The 18867-nt window shown below is 39.3% G+C and overlaps 2 protein-coding genes across 3 annotated transcripts; one reads left to right on the top strand and one right to left on the bottom strand.

Moving 5' to 3' along the window:
* Window positions 1-242: 242 nt before the first annotated feature.
* Window positions 243-7440, top strand: LOC306774541 (epithelial membrane protein 1). 2 transcript variants are annotated; one of them, XM_079264626.1, is made up of 5 exons: window positions 243-317; window positions 1130-1213; window positions 1690-1789; window positions 1944-2084; window positions 4944-7434. In XM_079264626.1, exons 2-5 carry the CDS (start codon window positions 1139-1141, stop codon window positions 5102-5104), a joined length of 477 nt encoding a protein of 158 aa, XP_079120752.1. In that variant the 5' UTR covers window positions 243-317; window positions 1130-1138; the 3' UTR covers window positions 5105-7434. The 2 variants fall into 2 exon arrangements, with proteins under 2 accessions (XP_079120752.1, XP_079120753.1); XM_079264627.1 differs by lacking the exon at window positions 243-317 and adding an exon at window positions 668-786 and having other exon boundaries at window positions 4944-7440.
* Window positions 7441-7528: 88 nt separating this feature from the next.
* On the bottom strand, window positions 7529-18628 carry f8a (coagulation factor VIII associated; the record flags this gene model as incomplete). The annotated part of the gene is made up of 12 exons (XM_079264625.1): window positions 7529-7626; window positions 7733-7788; window positions 8042-8088; window positions 8500-8581; window positions 9616-9680; window positions 9986-10078; window positions 10168-10288; window positions 10400-10468; window positions 10608-10767; window positions 15667-15739; window positions 18070-18116; window positions 18564-18628. 12 exons carry the CDS (start codon window positions 18626-18628, stop codon window positions 7545-7547), a joined length of 960 nt encoding a protein of 319 aa, XP_079120751.1. The 3' UTR covers window positions 7529-7544.
* Window positions 18629-18867: the final 239 nt, after the last annotated feature.

Below are 18867 nucleotides of genomic sequence, written 5' to 3' on the forward strand. Positions count from 1 at the left end.
TTGTGTGTTTTATCCTTTTATCATCAGATGTTTGATCAATTTAGTTTTAATAAACAGCTAAAATCTTTCTGATTTTAATGTGGAATCCTTCTCTTGATCCTTCAAGGAAATTCTGCCCGTCAGACTGAAGCGATTTCCTCATAAAGTGAGGAAGAGGAGGAAAAAAAGGAAAAAACTTTTGAAACTTTTAGGGTGGGGCTTACTGAGGGGAAAGGGAGTAAGAAAACAGGGAGATGTGTGTGCTGAGAATTAGATGCTGGGTGGGTCTACACAGTCCCACATTCCCGACTAACTCCGTGTGATTAAAGCGCGTTCAGGTAACTGTTTCCACCTTTCTTCCCATTTTTCTTTCCTTCTCACAGACGCGACATAAACTCTGTAAAACTCTTTAAGCTTCTTTCATGCCCAAAAAGCTGCTTTAAGCGCTTTAAAGTATAACTATATGTTATGTGAGACTTTATTATAATCCGTTAGTTTTTTTTTTTCCTTTTTATATTAAACGAACAAAGTGCGGAAAGTTGCGCTAGTTTTGTAGTTTTTACAGTTGAAGTTTTGCGCGTTAAGTTGTTGCTCTCTCGCGCTCTTTTTAAAGTTGTTGATTGCAGTGTGTGTGTGTGTGTGTGTGTGTGTGTGTGTGGTATGGGTGTGGGTGTGTTTGAGAGAGAGAGAGAGAGAGAGAGAGACACGGAGAGACATCCATTTGGGAACGTTCAAGCGCCGCCAAACAAATGCGCCTTTCTTGTCGACGGCGCTGAAAAGCTGCCCGGTGTGTGTCGATGTGTTGGGGTAGGATACACCCAAACACACTCGCTTCCCTTAAAACATAGGAAAAGTAAAATGTTTGAGGCTAGCAGGGAGGGGTGACGTGTCTGAATCCAGATGTGCCTTTAAAAAAAAAAGAAAAAAAAAGAAAGAAACAAAGGAACTATCTGAGATTTCAGGGGGCGAGTTTGGACTTGCGCGCAACGCAACGACCCTCTCTCCCCTCATTTCCCCCCTCCTCTTTCTGCACGAATCTGTTTCATATGAAAAACATTGTAACACAGCTTCTACATTAAATAAATCTGCAGGCTGGAAAAGAAATAATGATGCGCATCCTTCCGCATTCTTCCTCTTATCTGTTTTTCAGAGGACCACAATGTTGGTGCTGGCAGGAATCGTTGCTCTGCATGTTACCACCATCATCCTGCTGCTGGTGGCCACGATTGATAATGTAAGAGGTCATTACTTGATACTGTTGTCTTGTTTAAGTAAAGCTTGTAGCCTGTTTTTATGCATGTCGGGCAAAAAGCTTGTTTTAGTGCAACAAAAACAAGCACATGGAACTGCTCAGTCAAGCGTGTGTGTGTGTGTGTGTGTGTGTAAACCACGAGGAAAAATACCCAGGAGACAGATGCCGAAATAGGTTTTTGCCACCCACAGAGATGCAAATCTTCAAACTGCCATAAAAACGCGCTTCGGCTATGCTTACAGAATAATAAAGCTTGTGCTAAAAGAAAGTGAATTGCTGCTCCTGCCCTGATACACACTCACGCTGTGCATACACAAACACACAGGTATGACAACACGGTGAGGAATGAAAGTATAAGCATCTGCTGACATGAAATCTCCAAAGACTTTCACACAATATCAGAAAAATAACTAGATGCTACTAGTATTTTTCTAATCTGCATTTCTTCCTCTGGTCAGGCCTGGTGGACCACCGACTCTACGTCGACGGACTTGTGGGGCCAGTGGGTGTTGACGAAATCAGACTGGCATTACCTCAACCTGAAAGACTACCCAGAAGGTAAAAAAAAAAAAAGAAATTAATAAAACAGAAATAATAACTTGGGTCAGTAATATGATAATAACAATGGATCATTAACGGCTGTAATAGTGAGTTAATAACAGTAAACATGCTGAACTTAAACTCACCATTTGTTCATTTTGTCGTGCTGCAGAGTTCCTCCAGTCGGTGCAGGCTACCTCAGTGCTGGCCTGTGTTTTTGCCATCCTGGCCTTGTTTGTGTTTCTGGCCCAGCTGTTTACCCTGCCCAAAGGCCAGAGGTTCACCTTCACCGGCATTCTGCAGCTGATCTCCTGTAAGTAACCTGAAGGCAGATGTGATGTTCAGCTACAGGAACTATTGATTCTGCTTGTTGCTCTTCATCGGTACCACAAGAATCCAGGGCAAATATTGTTGATACAGATATTGATCTTAATACCTTTTGCTTGAAATGTTACACTCATTTTATGATTTTGCCTTTAATGATCATGATTATGATCACAATCAAACAAAGAACAAACATTTTGATTAAATCAAACACTTTTTTAAATTAGATAAACTTTAATTCCAGCTTTTTTGTTAAAAAAACAAACAAAAACAACATAAAGTGTCACTAAATAATGAAATAACCATTATGACCACTTCATCACAGTTGTTGTAATCAGAACAAAACCTGTTCTCACATTCTGCCCCGAAAATCTTCTGCAAGAAACCTATTGATCTCATGCTACCGAACCATTCTGATACTCCAGTACTGATGATACCATCAACATTTGGATTGATCTTACCAGCTAAAGTGCACTAAATGCTTGTCGAAGCGTAACAGCGCCGTGACACCTCAGCGGTTGTCTTACGACTCAGCTCATTGGCTGCAAGCTGGAGACTGAACACATAAAAAAACAAGGGATTTATGTCACTTAAAAAGACAATAATAAAATCTTATAAAGTAACAACAGTGTTCATCACTCCCTCATCTTCAGCAGGCATTCAATCTGAGCAAACAGCAAACATAAAAATCGCTGCCTATTTCTCTCAGAAAGAAAAACGTTGTTGTGACAATGCAAACAAAGCGCGATGCCCCTTGCAAGCAGGTCTCTGTGTATGAAGAGGAACCAAAATGAGTCATTTCTTTTTCACTAAATGATGTAAAAAAAACCCCTGCAGGTTTTCACTTGAATTCTCATTGAATGGACACATTCTAATCTCCAGATTTGACTCAACTTTGCAGCAAAATAACACTGGAAGTTTCCGTTTGGACTACCGGCTGCTACTGTTACAGATGCTCAAGTTATTCTGTTATACAGTCACTTAGCAGGCGCTTTTATCCAAAGCAACCTGCATACGAGAGGGAGAACAACACAAGCAAGAAACCAAACAGAAGAGGACATAAGTCTGTTTCCATTACACATAGAATTGCGCAAAAAAATAAATATAGTGATTAAAAAAAACGTTAATGGAAACGCCTACATGTCAAAACAAGTCTCAAATATCGCTAAAAAGTGTTTACGCTCTCATGAGGTGGTTTTTCAGACGTTTTGATGCAGAAACATTTCACAAAAGTTAAATAGAAACTCTGGACGTGACGTGGGGGGTCGAGACCAGTTCGTTTCCAGTAAATATGGCACGGTGCGGAACAAACAACAGCAAATTTCAGAGTTTTAGAAAAGAAAATGAAGAAGAAAAGCTTTGAAAAGCCGAAGCAAATTCTCCGCAACAAGTAGAAAACCCCCAAATAACGCAACGTGGTGAATCTGCATGTGCTGCAGTTGCACGAAACACTATTCAATGGAAACACCTGCAAATTGCAATTGTTTTTTTTTTTTTAAATTAAAAATGTTGCTTTTATTTAGTGAAGAAATGTAACAGAAACTCAGCTGTAGATAAGTGCAAGCCAGACTGCTGTCAGGAAATGTTTGGCTTTTTTTACTTGTGAAGTTCTCAGATTAGTTGTGTTCGTTCTGCTCATTTTATAGTAGTTTAAGTAGGTTAAGCAGGTTGGTTTATTTCAGGAAACTGGTTCATGGTCAGCAACTAAAAAAGACATTTTGTGCCTTTTTTCACAAAGTGATGCAACTTCTAGATAAAACTTTTTGGTAAAAATAACAAAGTCTTTCCTTTTGTATCATGAATTTGGAACTCTTTTCCTTGCAGCCTCACTTAGCTTGACCCTTCCTTCTTCCCTTACTGAGCCTTTAGAAGTCCGTGTTTCTAATCTGGATCTAAACATGAAATAAAGTGAGTTCAGAGCCTCATTAGATGATCCATTTCAGCTAACGAGGAGCTGCTGATGGCAGAATGAAGCAAAGATTAAGAGCAAGCGAGATTAACACACTTCTCTGTTGTCTGAGACGACCTGAGATGTTCAGGATCTGGATAAATGGTACAATGAAGCTGGTTATCAACTCCATAAATCAACCCAGGATTTTATTGGTCAGCGTTCTTCCATAAAAGGGGCGGAGTTTGCAGCATGTGACCAATCGCAGACATGGAGAAAACCCTGCAGAGTATCTTCTTTGCCATGGAGGAGTTTATGCACTGGTGTAGGTTTAGGCATTGTGTGTATGTTACCATGGTGAATTATCCTTTTTTTTTTAATTTGTTTGATTTATTAAGTGAAATAGCTTTATAGTAAAGAAAATCCCGGAGTTAACCCCAAAGTTACCTGGATAAGAGGAAATCCAGCTTTGTTGCACAAGGTGCTGGTTCTAACTTCAAACATATGTTTTGTTTTTTTTTTTATTTGTCCCCTTACCCCAAACAATCCAGTTTTTTTCATGCATTCTGTGTATCAGTAAGTTAACATTAAAAAAAAAAAAAAAGTTGGAACCAGTAGATACCAGTCTGGAAGCTGCACAGCTGTGCTTACAGCTGCAGCATAGCAACAAGGTTCCCTGGTAACAGGTGTTTTAAGAAAAACTGATGCATAATTTTGATCCAAATCCAAATAAAATTCAGTTTAGTAGCTTTTGTAGTCATGCAGATGAATAAAACGCAACCTCAGCAGAGGAAAAACACTGGTTTACTGGTGGAGGACCACTAAAGATGCAGCTGTGTGAACAGTTGGAACTAAATATTCAGCTTTTTGACATGTGCTGCATTTGTTCATGAGCCTCATAATCTACAAGGGAAAAGAATTGCTTTTTAATTGTCTTGCGGTGGTGTATTCCCCCTGCAGGTCTGTGCATAATGACAGCAGCCTCAGTCTACACCGCCCAGCTTCACACCAATGAAACAGAAGGAGGGTACGGGCACTCCTACATCCTGGCGTGGATCTCTTTTGTCCTCACTCTCCTCTTAGCGATCATCTACCTCGTCCTGCGGAAGAAGAGCGAGTGAGAGTGAAAAGAATTAGGGCGAGCTCGAGTTCCTCTGTAACTTCAAACGGTTTTAACGCCATCGGCCGACGAGGAACACGAGAAAGTGTAAAAATGCTAACAAAGAGCCATTTTTGATATTTTGAATATGAACATCTGAGTTTAAGAATGAAACCGCATGAGTGCAAAATAATCATGGTTGAAGTTTGTAAAGTTCTGGCTTCAAATTTCCTCCCATTGTCACGTTAGGAGGTGCAGACATGCTGACAGTTCTACCATGTCCGACATGTGACATGCTGTTGCTGAGAGATGACTAGATTGATATACCATTGTTGTGCAGTGGAGGTGCTTCATTCTAGGACTGAATAATCTCAGGTTTTTCCTTTAAAAACATCCCAAAGATACCAGAAAAGACGCCAAAGAATTTTCCCTTTTCTTTAATTTCTTCTTCTTTAAAGTTCAACTATATACATGTTTCAATATGAGCAATTCCATGTTGTCATGCACTCCTCACAAAAAGTCAGGAATATTCAGCTTTTTGTGTGATGAAAGAAACTAAAATACACTCAAACCTTTCAAGGTGTTTTAGTCAACAATCTTAAAAAAAAAAAACTAGAATATCATTTAGATTTTTACTTCTGGGCTGAAATATTTAAATGAATTGAAGTAAAAAGAAACTGTTCTCATAATAAAGACTAGGAATGAATGAAAAACGGCTACTTGGAGGAACTATGAATGCAGCAGTTAAATAATAAAAAAAAGATAATTGGTTACTGTATCAATTTTGAACCATGTTTGTGTTTTGGATCCATGTCATTGGTCACATGATAAATACATGGATGTAGATCATTGTGATGTTACACCCTGAAATGAAATGAAAAATACTTTATTAATCTCCAAAGGGAAATTCAATATTGTAGTAGATAATTATTTTAAGGAGGAATAAAGAGGAAGCACATCTTCAGTGACATGCAACACCCCCATATCATGGTGGAAGGTTATGGATGTGGGTTGCCTTGGCGACACTTTGCTGCCGTCTTGTAGAACTCAAGACAGCAGCATCTCACTGCGTCTAAGCTGAACTCCAGCTGTAAAGGAAGCCTATCATACCTGTGTTGTCTCACACAGGGGTGTCAGACTCCAGTTCTCGAGGGCAGGTATCAGGCAGGTGTTTGTTGTATCCCTGCTCCAACACACCTGATTCTAATCAAAAAGATCAAATAGCTTCTTATCAACCTGTTCGTTCATTTCAGTCAGGTGCGTTGAAGCATGGAGACAACAAAAACCAGCAGGATGCTGGTCTTCCAGGACTGGAGTTTTGATATCTAGCATAACAGTCATTTCACCCAGCGCCTTGTCTCTAGCACAGTGGTGGCCAACTCCGGTCCTGCAAGAGTTTCCCGCTGCAACACACCTGACACACATCAGATTTAACAGACTTGTGCAGAGCTTGACATCAAACTGCACAAGTCTGCTAGTTGCCATTGATGTGAGTCAGGTGTATTTCAGCAGGAAAGAAAAGAAAGAAAAAAAAAGTCCAGATTTTCTTAAAACAGCTTGAATGAATAAAATGCAAACATGACTCAGCACGACTGTACTCTGATCCAGCTGCTGGAGCAGAATCTGGGTTGGTATCAAGTCTCATCAGCTTGGTGTCTGAAAAGTCTGATCTTATGACTGTTTTAAAAGAAAACATGAGAAAGCATACATGCGGTGCGATGGTGGAGGCTGACGGAGGTGCAGCATGTTGGCTACATCAGTCCTGTCACACGACACCAAAACATTCAGGAAACAAACCTTTTCTTCCAGTACGTTTAGTTTTATTCATTTATCGTGTTACAACTCAAATATCGTGTATCTCTTCTCAAGCTATGTACAATGTAACCATTATATTTTTGTAGCATTTTGCATTTAGTGTTTTATTTTTCTTTTAAACTGCGTTTGGTTTTTCAGTGTGTAGTTGGCTGCTATCATAAAAAACGTACATCTGTACAAGTGAAAATGAATTGATCCAGGGAAATGGGAATGGTTTTATAGCTCATAATGGAGATATTCATGAAGAGGTTTGTCTGAAATTAAAATGGAATTCAAGCCATGTCATTTACTAATAAAATGAATTAAAACTCAAGACAAGTTGTTTTATTTGTTAAAACTACTGAAAATAAAGTCAGTTCAGCATACTTTTACTAAATAAATATAAGATGTGGTCCAGTTTTACAGCCTTTAGTTTTAAATTAGAAAAAAAGAAAATTTAAAAAAAGAAAACAGGAAAATGCTGCTTCCTTTTTGTCATATTTCTAAATCTCCAAACTCAATAAGAGCAGTTTTATACAAGCGTAAGTTACATCAGCAAAGCCTTGAAAACAACCCCGCTCTGGGCCTTAGAACAGACCCAGTCAGGAACAGGAATGTTCCATGATATAAAATATTGATCCCAGAGGAAGAGAGCAGGAACTGGACGACTAAATGCCTTGACCAGACGGTGTGATTCGCTCCTGAACCACCAGGTGGAGAAGATGGTTCTGCTCTGCTGTCAGAAACGGCCTGCGGGGAGAGAGAGAGAAAGAAAGACTAACAAAATGCAAAATAAGACAAACAATCCAATGTTCCTCCATCCTGATCAGATTTGGGGGATTCTATGCAAGCGTACCACAGCTCTGTCTGGAGAGACTTCAGGGACTCGGTATCTTTCTCCTGACACGCCATCTGCAGAACACATCTCCAGTTACACACTGCACTAATACAGACACAAATACACATTTCAGTCTCCGTGTTTATCGTGTCATAACGGAGGTTTAGTCTGCATGTTGAAGACAAACCAAATGAGAAACTACTGCAGGACAGAACAGCGCCAGATACTCAAACACGTCGTTCACCGTCGGGTGTAAAAGCGTGGAAATGTGCACGAGACAGGAAGTCAGGAAAGTCTGGGAAGGAGTTCGTTGCCTAGGAAACTCACCACGACAGACTGCAGGAGCAGGAAGATGTTCTCAGGCAGGAAGGTCACTGCGGGAGACGACATTTACAACATTATTTATGCGCAAGTGTTGAAGAAGGGAAGCATCTAAAGCGGGGGTGTCCAGCTGCGGCCCTTGAAGGCCACAATCCTGCAGGTTTTCCAGCATCCCTGCTCCAACACACCTGACTCGCAGTAATCAGTGATGTGCAGAACTTCATATAGGCTACTGGATCCATTCAACATGGACCAGGCATGTTGGAGCAGGGATATATTGAAAAGCAGCAGGACAGTGGCCCCCGAGGACCAACTTTTGGCACCCCTGATCTGAAGGTTGAAGAATAGCAGATCTCGAGGACTGAGATCTTACATCAAAATTTATATCAACGTAATGTGTGTCAACAGGAAAAAGGAAAGTTTAATCCGTTATTTATCAGCGTTTTGCCGCCGTCAGCGTCTACCTTGGCTGTGAGGGTCAAAAGACTCCCATGCGTATCTCTCCAGGGTCTGGGCGTGCTCCGGGAGCAACTTCTGAGGCGGAGGCTTTAAAAGGGACAAAAATCAGACCAAAAAATCAGATGTTTCCCTGCTCCAACAAGTTCTGGACAGTGGCTCATTAATTAGAATCAGGTGCGTTGTAGCAGGGAAACATCTAAAACCTGCAGCCCAGGGTTCTCTACTGATGCTATAGTGGTTTTTTTCCTCCAATTACAAAAGCTTTGACTGTGGCGATATCGTCTAAAATGAAATAATTTTGACTCCTGTGTTTTAGAGTAATAAAGCAGAACAACAACAAGCTGATTAATGAGACACTGAAATGGCACAAAGTCTACTAAAATCAGATTAAAAGTAGAATAAATTCATTTCATTTATCAAAATTTAAGATATTTTAAAGCTGGTAAACTGACTATAAAAAAATAAAATGAACAATTATACAAATATGAATTACAAAAAATATCAAAATATCCTCTAAATATGAGCAGTCATCCACAATGTGGGACATGTGGGTCATTTTTAACTTCACAAATCAAGTCTTTCCAGTTGCTCATATGAAATCAAATCCTCCCACCAGCTCCGTTTCCCAGTCCTGGCCTGATAACGCCCTCTGACCTTTCACCTCCAATCTGTCTGCTTTCCCCAGAAACAAATATTCTGGGGCTGAACGGAGTTTAAAACACTGAATCAAAATAGTTTGTAGTTTAGAACAGAAGCTAAAATATAATAAATTGAATTTTAAAGGACATTTTTATAATATTTTAACACATCCAACCTGTCCTCCTTATCCAGCGTCAAATGTAGATTCTTTTTACAGGGCATGAAGGCCGGATACAGAGACTGAGTAAACATTTAGTGTCAGATTATTTATGACCTTTTCCATAACACCACAGTCTTGTCTAAGACGTTTGTGATGCACAGTTAACATAAAGGAGATGCTGTGCAGAAGTTTCCATGTTTCCTGATTGGTTAGCTGGTGGCTTTTTGATACTGAAGTATTGCTGCTGCGTATCTGAGATATTGTTTACAGTGCTGTTGTGTTAATATTCATAAAAAAAAAATCTTACTTTTTCCATGCTTACCTCCAGCAACATCAGCAGCAACACTCTGGATATCTCACATTTGGCCACAATGTCCAAAAAAGCACCTTTAAGACAAATAGAGATACCTCAGTTTTTCATAATGTTTCCATGTTGGAGTACTAAATGCAACAGTTGTGGTGTAGTTTGGTTCTGGAAGATCCAGTGTGTAGGATGCATTACAATCTGAACACACAAATGTGAAACTGCAGCCAGGTAGAGGCAGACTCAACAGCCAGGGACTGCTTCATCGCCTCCAAGCTACTCACTGGAAACATATTCTGTTTGCAAGCTTTAATCACTGAGGAGTCAATAAACAGTTTTGTGTCAGCATGAGAGCATTCTGCAGACCGATCCTCCATCCGGAGCTCACCGACGGGGGTGGAGGTGCCTGGAAGATGCAATCCTCTCTCCTGACACACGAGCTGCATCTCTGTAAACACCGACAAAGCCCCGTCGTAATCGCCTGCGATAAGACCAGAAGTTTGAGAAGTCAGGTCCCGCATGCAGGTAAAACCTGCAGCAACAGCAGCACAGCAACCTGTCTGAACTCACGGGTGAGAATTTTACAGGTGGCCATTTCTCCCATGGACAGCAGAGCCTCAGTCGGTGTCTGTGTCTGCAACTCTGCAGCCCTCTGGTAGTGCACTATCGCTTCTCCAGGTCTGTTCATTTCCTGTTGCGGTAGAAAGGTAAGATTTAACGCCAGTCGCGTTATTTGCTGTGAATGTCAAGCAGAAAATGTGCATCATTTATCTTATGGGACAGCTTGAAGCTTTCATTCAACCTTGAGCGCGTTGCCAAGTTCCAAACACAGGCTGGCTGCCATCACCGGCTGGTTCATCTCTATGTACACCTGCAAAGCATTTGCACGTCAAGAGTCCAGTCACAATGCAGGAATGCAGTCCAGAATCTATTGTGCAGAGCTCGTCTGGTCCGATCCACCTTAAATGTCCCAGATATTTCTGGAAACTGTTGAGTTTAACTTTGCGTACCTTGATAGCGAAACTGTAGCAGTTGAGTGCAGCTTGAAGGTGCTCGTCAAAGCCCGGACCCTGCAGGGCTTTGTTCTCCTTTTCAGATGACAGAAAGAGGCGTGCAGCATCGGTTAGTGCCAGAGCTTCTCCAGGAGCGTTGAAGAGAGTCTGCTCACACCTGCAGTCAAATACATTGGGAGTGTGTAGCAACAACATGCAGATCACTGGCTCTGTTCACATGGAGCCAAATACGCTGATTGCAGTCAGTCGGAAAGCTTTCGGAATGAAAGTGATCCATGTTTACACCTCATTCCCAGTGAAAAGCATCAAACCAAAAGGATTTTCATTTGGTTTCACAGATGACGAGTTTCCCTTTTCACAAACTGATTGTGGTCTCATGTAAACTAGTGTTTTTCAACCACTGTGCCGTGGTACACTAGTGTGCCTGAGAGATCATCAGGTGTGCCCCCAGAAATGACCCAGTTTCATCTAATTGGTCTAAAAAGCAGCTCTGTGTTTATTCAAACTGGCCCCAGTGAAAGATTATGAAATTCATTCTCCTTGTGTTTATCTGATTTCTATTCAAGAGACTTTGACAAGATGGACTTTATATTAATAATATGGACTTTTTAAATAAAAAACCCCCACAAAATTTGGGTTTGTGATGTGCCTTATGACTTTTAGGTAAAAGAAAAAAAAAAGGTTGTCTTGGCTCAAAAAAGGTTGAAAAACACTGATGTAAAAACTGAATCACAATGTTGTCAGTAGGCTGTGACGATGTGCTTTAGTCCCGATTCAATTCAGACTTTTTTTATGCTGATTCGATTTCAATTGCGATTCTCACAATGACTCGATATTGCTGATTTTTTTAGGCTAAAAACAACAACAAAAATAAATGTACAAAACTTTTTGCTTGTGATTTAATTTGATTTTAATTAGGGAAAAAACAACACAGCAGCCAGACCATCATTCTGCTGCTATAACACCCAAGAAGACAAGTAAAAAGATCAACAAAAACAATAAAAATGACAAAAATGTTGTGGTGGATTATTTTTATCTTTTATTTATTTAAAAAAAAAAAAAATCAATTTCTTAATTGAAAAAAAAAAAAAAAAAATCGATTTTAAAATTGTGAAGCAAAAAAATCCTGATATTCAATTTTTCCATTCCACATTCTCTCCTAGTTGTCAGGTTGCATTCTTACATCGATGCTCTGACTAGGTGTAAACACACAATGTTTCCTCGCTTGGGAAGATGATAGCAAACAAACAAATTCACCGAACAGCTGCAGAAAGTTTGTTTTAAATGTAAACAGTCTCGATGCCTTTTCCTCTTCGTTGTTTGCAGTAACAACGAATGAGTGTCACGTTGCTGCTCAAAAGTACTGCAAAAACCACAACTGTGTCCATCAGTTTGAAGACCTCTCCATCTTTGATGTGACATCTTTCTGCGCATGTCAGGCAGGACCGTTCTGCTTTAATGTCAGTGTATGTACACACCAGTTCGGAATAGTTTAGTTCTCATGGAAACATTCATCCTGAAAACTTAAACCAGGCTGATTTCAAACCAAAAACATCCAAGTAAACCTGGCTACTGTTCTCGCCATGAAAGTCCAACTCATGGTAAATTAACACAAACATTTTTGTCATGAGTAAAGTTTTAATGCCAAGTTTCACAGCTATATTCTACGATATGAAAGCACGACTCTACATGAAATACAAAAAGGCTAATTAAACAATCATCGACTAATTTCTCCAAAATCTTATGAAAAATTTCCAGAAAACCTTTGGAGCAAGGCGTCGGGGATTCGCTCACAGCCAGCCAGAAGAACAACTGAAGTCAGAGACTCGACGTAAAGTCAAGTTATTCCACTAAAACTGAGGAAACAGTTTCATTAATGAGCCTTAAATCGATTAGCAACATATTTAAAAGTAAAATAATAAAAAGGACCAACGGGGGTGGGAAGAGGATGGAATAAACGCCACAGTAAACTTCACTCCAGTGTTTTAATATTAAATCTTAAACAGCTCAAAGTCTCTCTGTGCTCTGAAATAAAAACATAGATCAAATAAAGAAATATGTTTGTCTGAGAAATCACAGAATCCACTTATAAGTAGCCGGCGTTGGCTGAACAGCGTTTTGTCTACAATAGAAACTGGTCCAGTGAGTCTCCCCAGTTTCTGAGTGACTGCTGATGGTGCAAGAGTTTGTACACCCTGACGCCTCGACTTTGGTTGCAGCTTTTCTATGGAAAGACCTTCACTGTTAAGGATTCTGAGGATCAGACTCTTCTACTCTTTATCTGCTCCAGGCTACTTTTAGAGCAACACACTTCTCTCCACACACATTGTAAATAATGCAGACAGGACAGTAACTAGTCGTCGCCATCAACCTCCATCACTGCAAAACAAGGTGTTAGCAGCGTTTTTTGTTCTCTGGAAACGCATTTTTCTATCATTTAAAAAAGTGCATTATTGCTCAGTAATGAGTAATTTTGTCCATTTTTCTCTCCAAATGACCTTTATACCATTTCAAGCTATTTCCTGGAGTTAAACTGCATGAATTTTTCAAAATACAAACTGGTAAAATTGGGCCGATCCAAGACTTTTGACCAGTAGGACATATTATTAGTCAGATTTGAAGTACCTAACAAAAGGTCTGAAGCTGCAATACATAAAACGTGTGGTGCATTGGCATGCAGCACATGAAAGCTGCGACAGAAATGAAAGAAATCAATGGTGACTTCACAGGGTACTGTCCCAAAAACATGTTTTCTACACCTAAAGCATCACACAGGAGTCTATCAAGCCCTTGGCAAAGTACATGAAATAAAACAACCTGGCAAGAACCAAAAATAGCATCAGCTCTTCTTTATCCCATCGAGAAGCTGGTTTTATACACCTACCATTGCAGATGGATATACTTTTTAAAAAATATAGACAAACAGACTCCAAAAACGTGGCAACACGGAGCCCTCTGAGGTGATGCAACACCTTGTTTGAAAGCTGATTGGTTGAAAGTTAGTTGGAAAGGAGTTGTTCTACATATTTCTGATTCTGCCCCCAAGTCACAGCCCGTATAACATGGAAACGTGAGTTTGCAGAGGCTGCAGCAGTGTAGTCAGAACCTCAGGGGGTCTCCACAGGGTGTGCACTGAGCAGCAGCATCTCCATCTGGTACGGAGAATGCAAGGCTAAAGTTTCTGCTGAAAATGGCAAGACCAGTAGAAAAAATCTTTTTGATTTGGTTCCCAGCCGTTCCGGATGCTCGCATAAATCCTGCTTGACTAAAGGCAATCAACATTACCAGGCATGCACTTCACAGAGGAAGATTTTCTGCAGGAATCGCTGCAGGGAAGGTATCTAAAGGCATCAAAAGCACACAGGAAGCAGCACAAGATGTACACATAATGCAGGAGAAATGACCGTGTTGTTGGTGTTTATATCAATACAAAATGGATCTGAATGTATCCATCTGTGGTAATTATTAGCAGGTAGAAAGTAACGTACAGGTAAACAGAAAAGCAACAACTTGTACTGACATGCACAGTAAATGCTCAACAACACCAAGCATGCTGTGCATGTTGAGTCTGCACAGGACCTAAAAAGGTGTATCAATGGGCACATCGGCTGGATGCCACTTTCAGATCCAAAAGAGCATTCGCCCACATTGACCATTTGGATGTACAAAAAAACAATGGGTCTGTTTCCATGCCAACCAACGAGAAGGCACTGATTATTGTAACTCTTTATTTTGGCATTGATCAGTTAACTTTGCACCGACTGCAGCTTGTCCAAAACGCTGCAGCTCGGTTGCTTACAGGAACACGACGTTATGATCATATCACCCCTCTGCTCGCTTCTCTACACTGGCTTCCAGTTAGTTTTAGGTCCCAGTACAACATTTTATTGATGGTTTTTAAAGCCTTAAATGGTTTGGCTCCCCCGTATTTGTCAGAGTTGTTACATCAAGATGCTCCAGCCAGGACTCTTAGGTCCTCTTCTCAACTTTTACTTAAGGTCCCATTGACCAGATTAAAATCCAGGGGTGATGGAGCCTTTTCTGTTGCTGCTCTTAAGGTATGCAACAGCCTTCCTCTTCACATCAGAGCTGCTCCATCTGTCTCTGATTTTAAGTCTGTTCTTAAAACCCACTTCTTTGTGCTGGCATTTGGTCATACCTGAGCTTTTTCTTTGTGTATTTTAATTATTTTACTTTTATTTTGTGTCCAGATTTTATTTATTTTTTAATGTGCAGTGTTTCATTTTAAATTGTGTTGTTGTTTGTTGCTTTACTGTTCAGCACTTTGGGCAGCTGCTGCTGTAGAAATGTGCTGTATAAATAAACTTGAACTAAATGGATGACTGGAGTCAGTGTATAAGGTGAACATGTTGTATTCTAGCGTTAGCATTAAGCTGGGGGGGGGGGTGGGGGGTGGTAACTGTTGGTTTGTTTTCTTTGTAACACATTTACTTTGTTTAAAAAAAAAAAAGTGAGTGAGACAAAAAGCCTTGATCACTTTGACAGCTTCCTTTGTCTGCAAAAGTTTTGTTGAAATTCTCCTCTTGCTGCTTGTCATTATTTTTGTAACCAGAGATCTGAGGGGCGGTAAATGGTGTCAGCGCTTTGAAGCTTCTTTGGTAAATTTCAAGACTGGGAATGTATTTGTGAAAGTTGGGGTGTCTGTTTCTTTCTTTCTTTTTTTTTTTGTTAAATAAACTTTAATGTTGCTAAATCGCCTCATATTTTCCTTCAAACATTAAAGTTTTACTTTAAATCCACTCAGGAAGGAAATAGTGAAAATATATTCAAGATATTAACATTCAGTGTTGATATAACCAGTTAAGCTGGTTTATAATAAATATACTTACGACACATGTTGGACGGTTGCCACCAACATGCTGATTGATGTGTGAGCATCAATGATGGAAAATTCATTGATTAAATAGAAAAAGAAGGGCAGTATGACTAAGTGTGTAAATAGATGAACATACGTAGTATTGTAAAGTACTCGGACACTATTTTATTCCACTGTGAGTGACATTAAGAGGAATCTTAATTATCAGCGTCCACTCACCGAGCCATGGCCAGGTTACAGAAGGCAGCATACTGAAGGCAGTCCTGCTGCTTCAGCTCCTTTGCCAACTGACCTGGAAGCACAAGTAAGCAAAATAAAGAGGTTTAAAGATACAGCAGACCAACAGTTAAACTGAGTCTGGGTGAAATACAGAGTTTTTAAATCATTATGGATTTTTTTCAAAAACAGGCATCTCAAACAATACAGTTTACATCACTAAAGCCCTGATTTCCATGTGTGTGAGGCAACACATTAACTTACAGCTGGGGTGTCCAGTTCTGGTCCTCGAGGGCCACAATCCTGCAGGTTCTCCATGTATTTCTGCTCCAACACACCTGACTCAAATGAATCAGTCATTTGGCTGTTGGATCCATTTAAATGCAAGCCAGGTGTGTTGAACAGACGCTGGATGGAAAACCTGCAGAACAGTGGCCCCTGAGGACCAACTTTGGACTCGCCTGACTTACAGCTTTAAGTGTTGACAGTTTAGTGTGACTGTTTACCTACTTGTCCAATAAATGTAAATGAATGTATAGTTTTAGATCAATTAGACTGAACAAAAGAGATGTGCCAAAATAATAGTCAATGAATTATGTTTGTAATTTATTTAGTTTCACCAGGTATCAAATACGAAATTCATTAAGTTTTCTTACTGGTGAGAGTTTGAGTTAGAGAGAGTGTGTGTGTGGAGTGTGTAGATCAACAAATCCACTGGTACAAAAAGAAAGTTAACCTTCTTGTTAATACATAATCTCTTCTCGCTTTGTATTCCAGCCTTGTGTCATGGATTGAATCTATGTTGTGGTCGTTCCTCACTATTTAATATCTTTTTTTTTTTAAATACACAAGGTGTTTTTCTTCCTGTTCACTTTTAGTGTCATCTCTTGATCAGTGTGGATCTCTGTTGTTTGATCATGTCTCATGCGAGGAAGTTTTGTGATTGTGATTTTGCATGTTCTTCTGGTTTTCATTCCATTTTGCAGTGTAGTCAGGAAAATATCAGATAAAAGTTGTCATTGAGGTAGCTTCAGAGGCACCATATGGGGGGAAAAGTCAGGAAGATTCTACTAGGGGCCCAAAAAGATGAATAAACTATATAAGAAAATCATTAAAACTTCATTAAAAATAAATACTTTTTTCTAAGGTTGTAATAAAATACAGCTGTAATATAAACTGATAAACCTTTTATATTAAAATAACCTAGTTAGATGCGTGCACTGTGATTTAACCCTTTATATGGTATTAAATTAAATACCTTCAAATTAGAAATTTTAATCTAAAATTGTCCTTCTGGTATGAACCAAGACCTCCATTCTGTTGTTACATTAACAAACAAAAAAAATAGTTTCATGCTGAACATGAAAGGAAACAAAAAGGTCAAAAATAGTCACTTGCCCCTTAAAGGGTTAAACACAGCCCTAGATCTTGATTATTCCCATGAAAAGCTATTTTTATAATCAGCTTGAAGCAAAAACAAAAATCTAAAAATTGCGATCAAGTGGTGGGGTCTATTCCATTGTCTTTCATAGGACCCTAAATTCCTCGCAGCGCCCAGGGTAGACTGGTTGCATGAAGCATCTCTGAAAAGTTTGTCTTTGGATTTAGGTTTTGTGTTTTAGACACTTGACTGCCATTAGAAGGCATGTTTTTAACCTTGTTTTATTCTTGCTTTTTATTTTGTAAAGCACTTTGTACAACTTTTGTATGAAAAGTGGTATATAAATGCAGTGTTGAAGTGCACTATGTGCTCTGCTGAGAAGGTATTCGGCTGCAGCCTTCCATCTCTCCAGAACCTGTAACGTCTCCAGGACTCGAGCAGGCCGGATAGCAGCTAACTCTTCTCACCCTGGACATGGACTATTTGAGCCACTTCCCTCTGGCAGAAGGTTACGGTCCATCCAGACCAGAACCTCTCGCCATAAAAAGTTTCTTCCCCTCTGCCGTCAGACTAATGAACACTTACAAGACCCATGAACACTCATAATCCCTGATCTGGACACTTTATATCTCCAGTCACTTAAATAATTCACGTCACATCACTTCATTTATTGCACTGCTAATTTGCACAGTTGCTACTGTTCATACTGTACATATCTGCATGTCTACAGAAGAAAATTACTTTTATGATATATTTTTAACAAATAAAAGAAAGGTTTGTTTTTTATATGTGTTCATTTCTCTGCATGCCTAACCTTATTTGTAAAATAGTTGTAAAATAGCTGTATTTTTAATTTTATATTATTGTTCAGTGTTTTTATTTTATTTTTTTTTTATTATTCAGAACCTTATCACCGAAACAAGTTCCAAGTCTGTGAATTGTTCAAAGACAATGGCAATAAAAGTTTTTCTGATTCTGATAAACTTTGATTGATTAGAAAAGATAATTTTCTGTCAGCAACTTACCAAACTGCTCACTCGCTTCTGCTACATTGGGCTTCCGGAGAAAACGTCTGTAAACGTGAAAGAAACCCTTGTTAATGTCTTAAATAAGGCAGCTATTTTGTTAACAAGTTGTTGCAACAACACGTTATGTAAACAAACAAAAGCTGAATAGATCAATAAATCAGCTTCTTTGGTTTCCATTACAGCTAAAGGCTAACATCTGACTAATAACCGTATACATATATTTTTTTAATTTACTAGTGTTTCGACTGAAAAATAAAAACCATAAACGTGATATTTGAATTAGATACTATGTTAAAAGCTCTCATATTTATGACATAGTGACATTTTTAAGAATAATAGCTTGTAAGAATAATAGCTTGTACTGTTAGCGCTAGCTGAAACAGCAACCACGTAGCCAGAGAGCTAAATTACGTTACGTTGCTCCGGATAATCATTCTTCGTTCTTATCGAAATATAAAATCAATTGTGATACTAAAAAACACCTTGCTTACTTTTTAAGTTTATTGGACACAGCTCGGTATCTCGCCAGAAAATCTCCTTCAGCAGCCATGATCATGCCAGCAAAAAACCAAACCAGGAACTGTTGGATAAAGCAGCTATTGGATTGGCTAGTAGGAACTACAACTCACGATTTCATTGGTTAATTACAAAACGGAAATCCAAATATGGAAATTATCGAAGCACTATATCTTCGAGAAAGAAAGCTTTATTTTACATTTCAGTCCATTACAATTATTTGAAAGCAATTCAATGTTTGCATTGTAGATTAAAAACCCATCAGAGCCTCCAACACAC

The sequence above is a fragment of the Telmatherina bonti genome (assembly GCF_933228915.1).
Source record: "Telmatherina bonti genome assembly, chromosome: 3".
NCBI lineage: Eukaryota > Metazoa > Chordata > Actinopteri > Atheriniformes > Telmatherinidae > Telmatherina > Telmatherina bonti.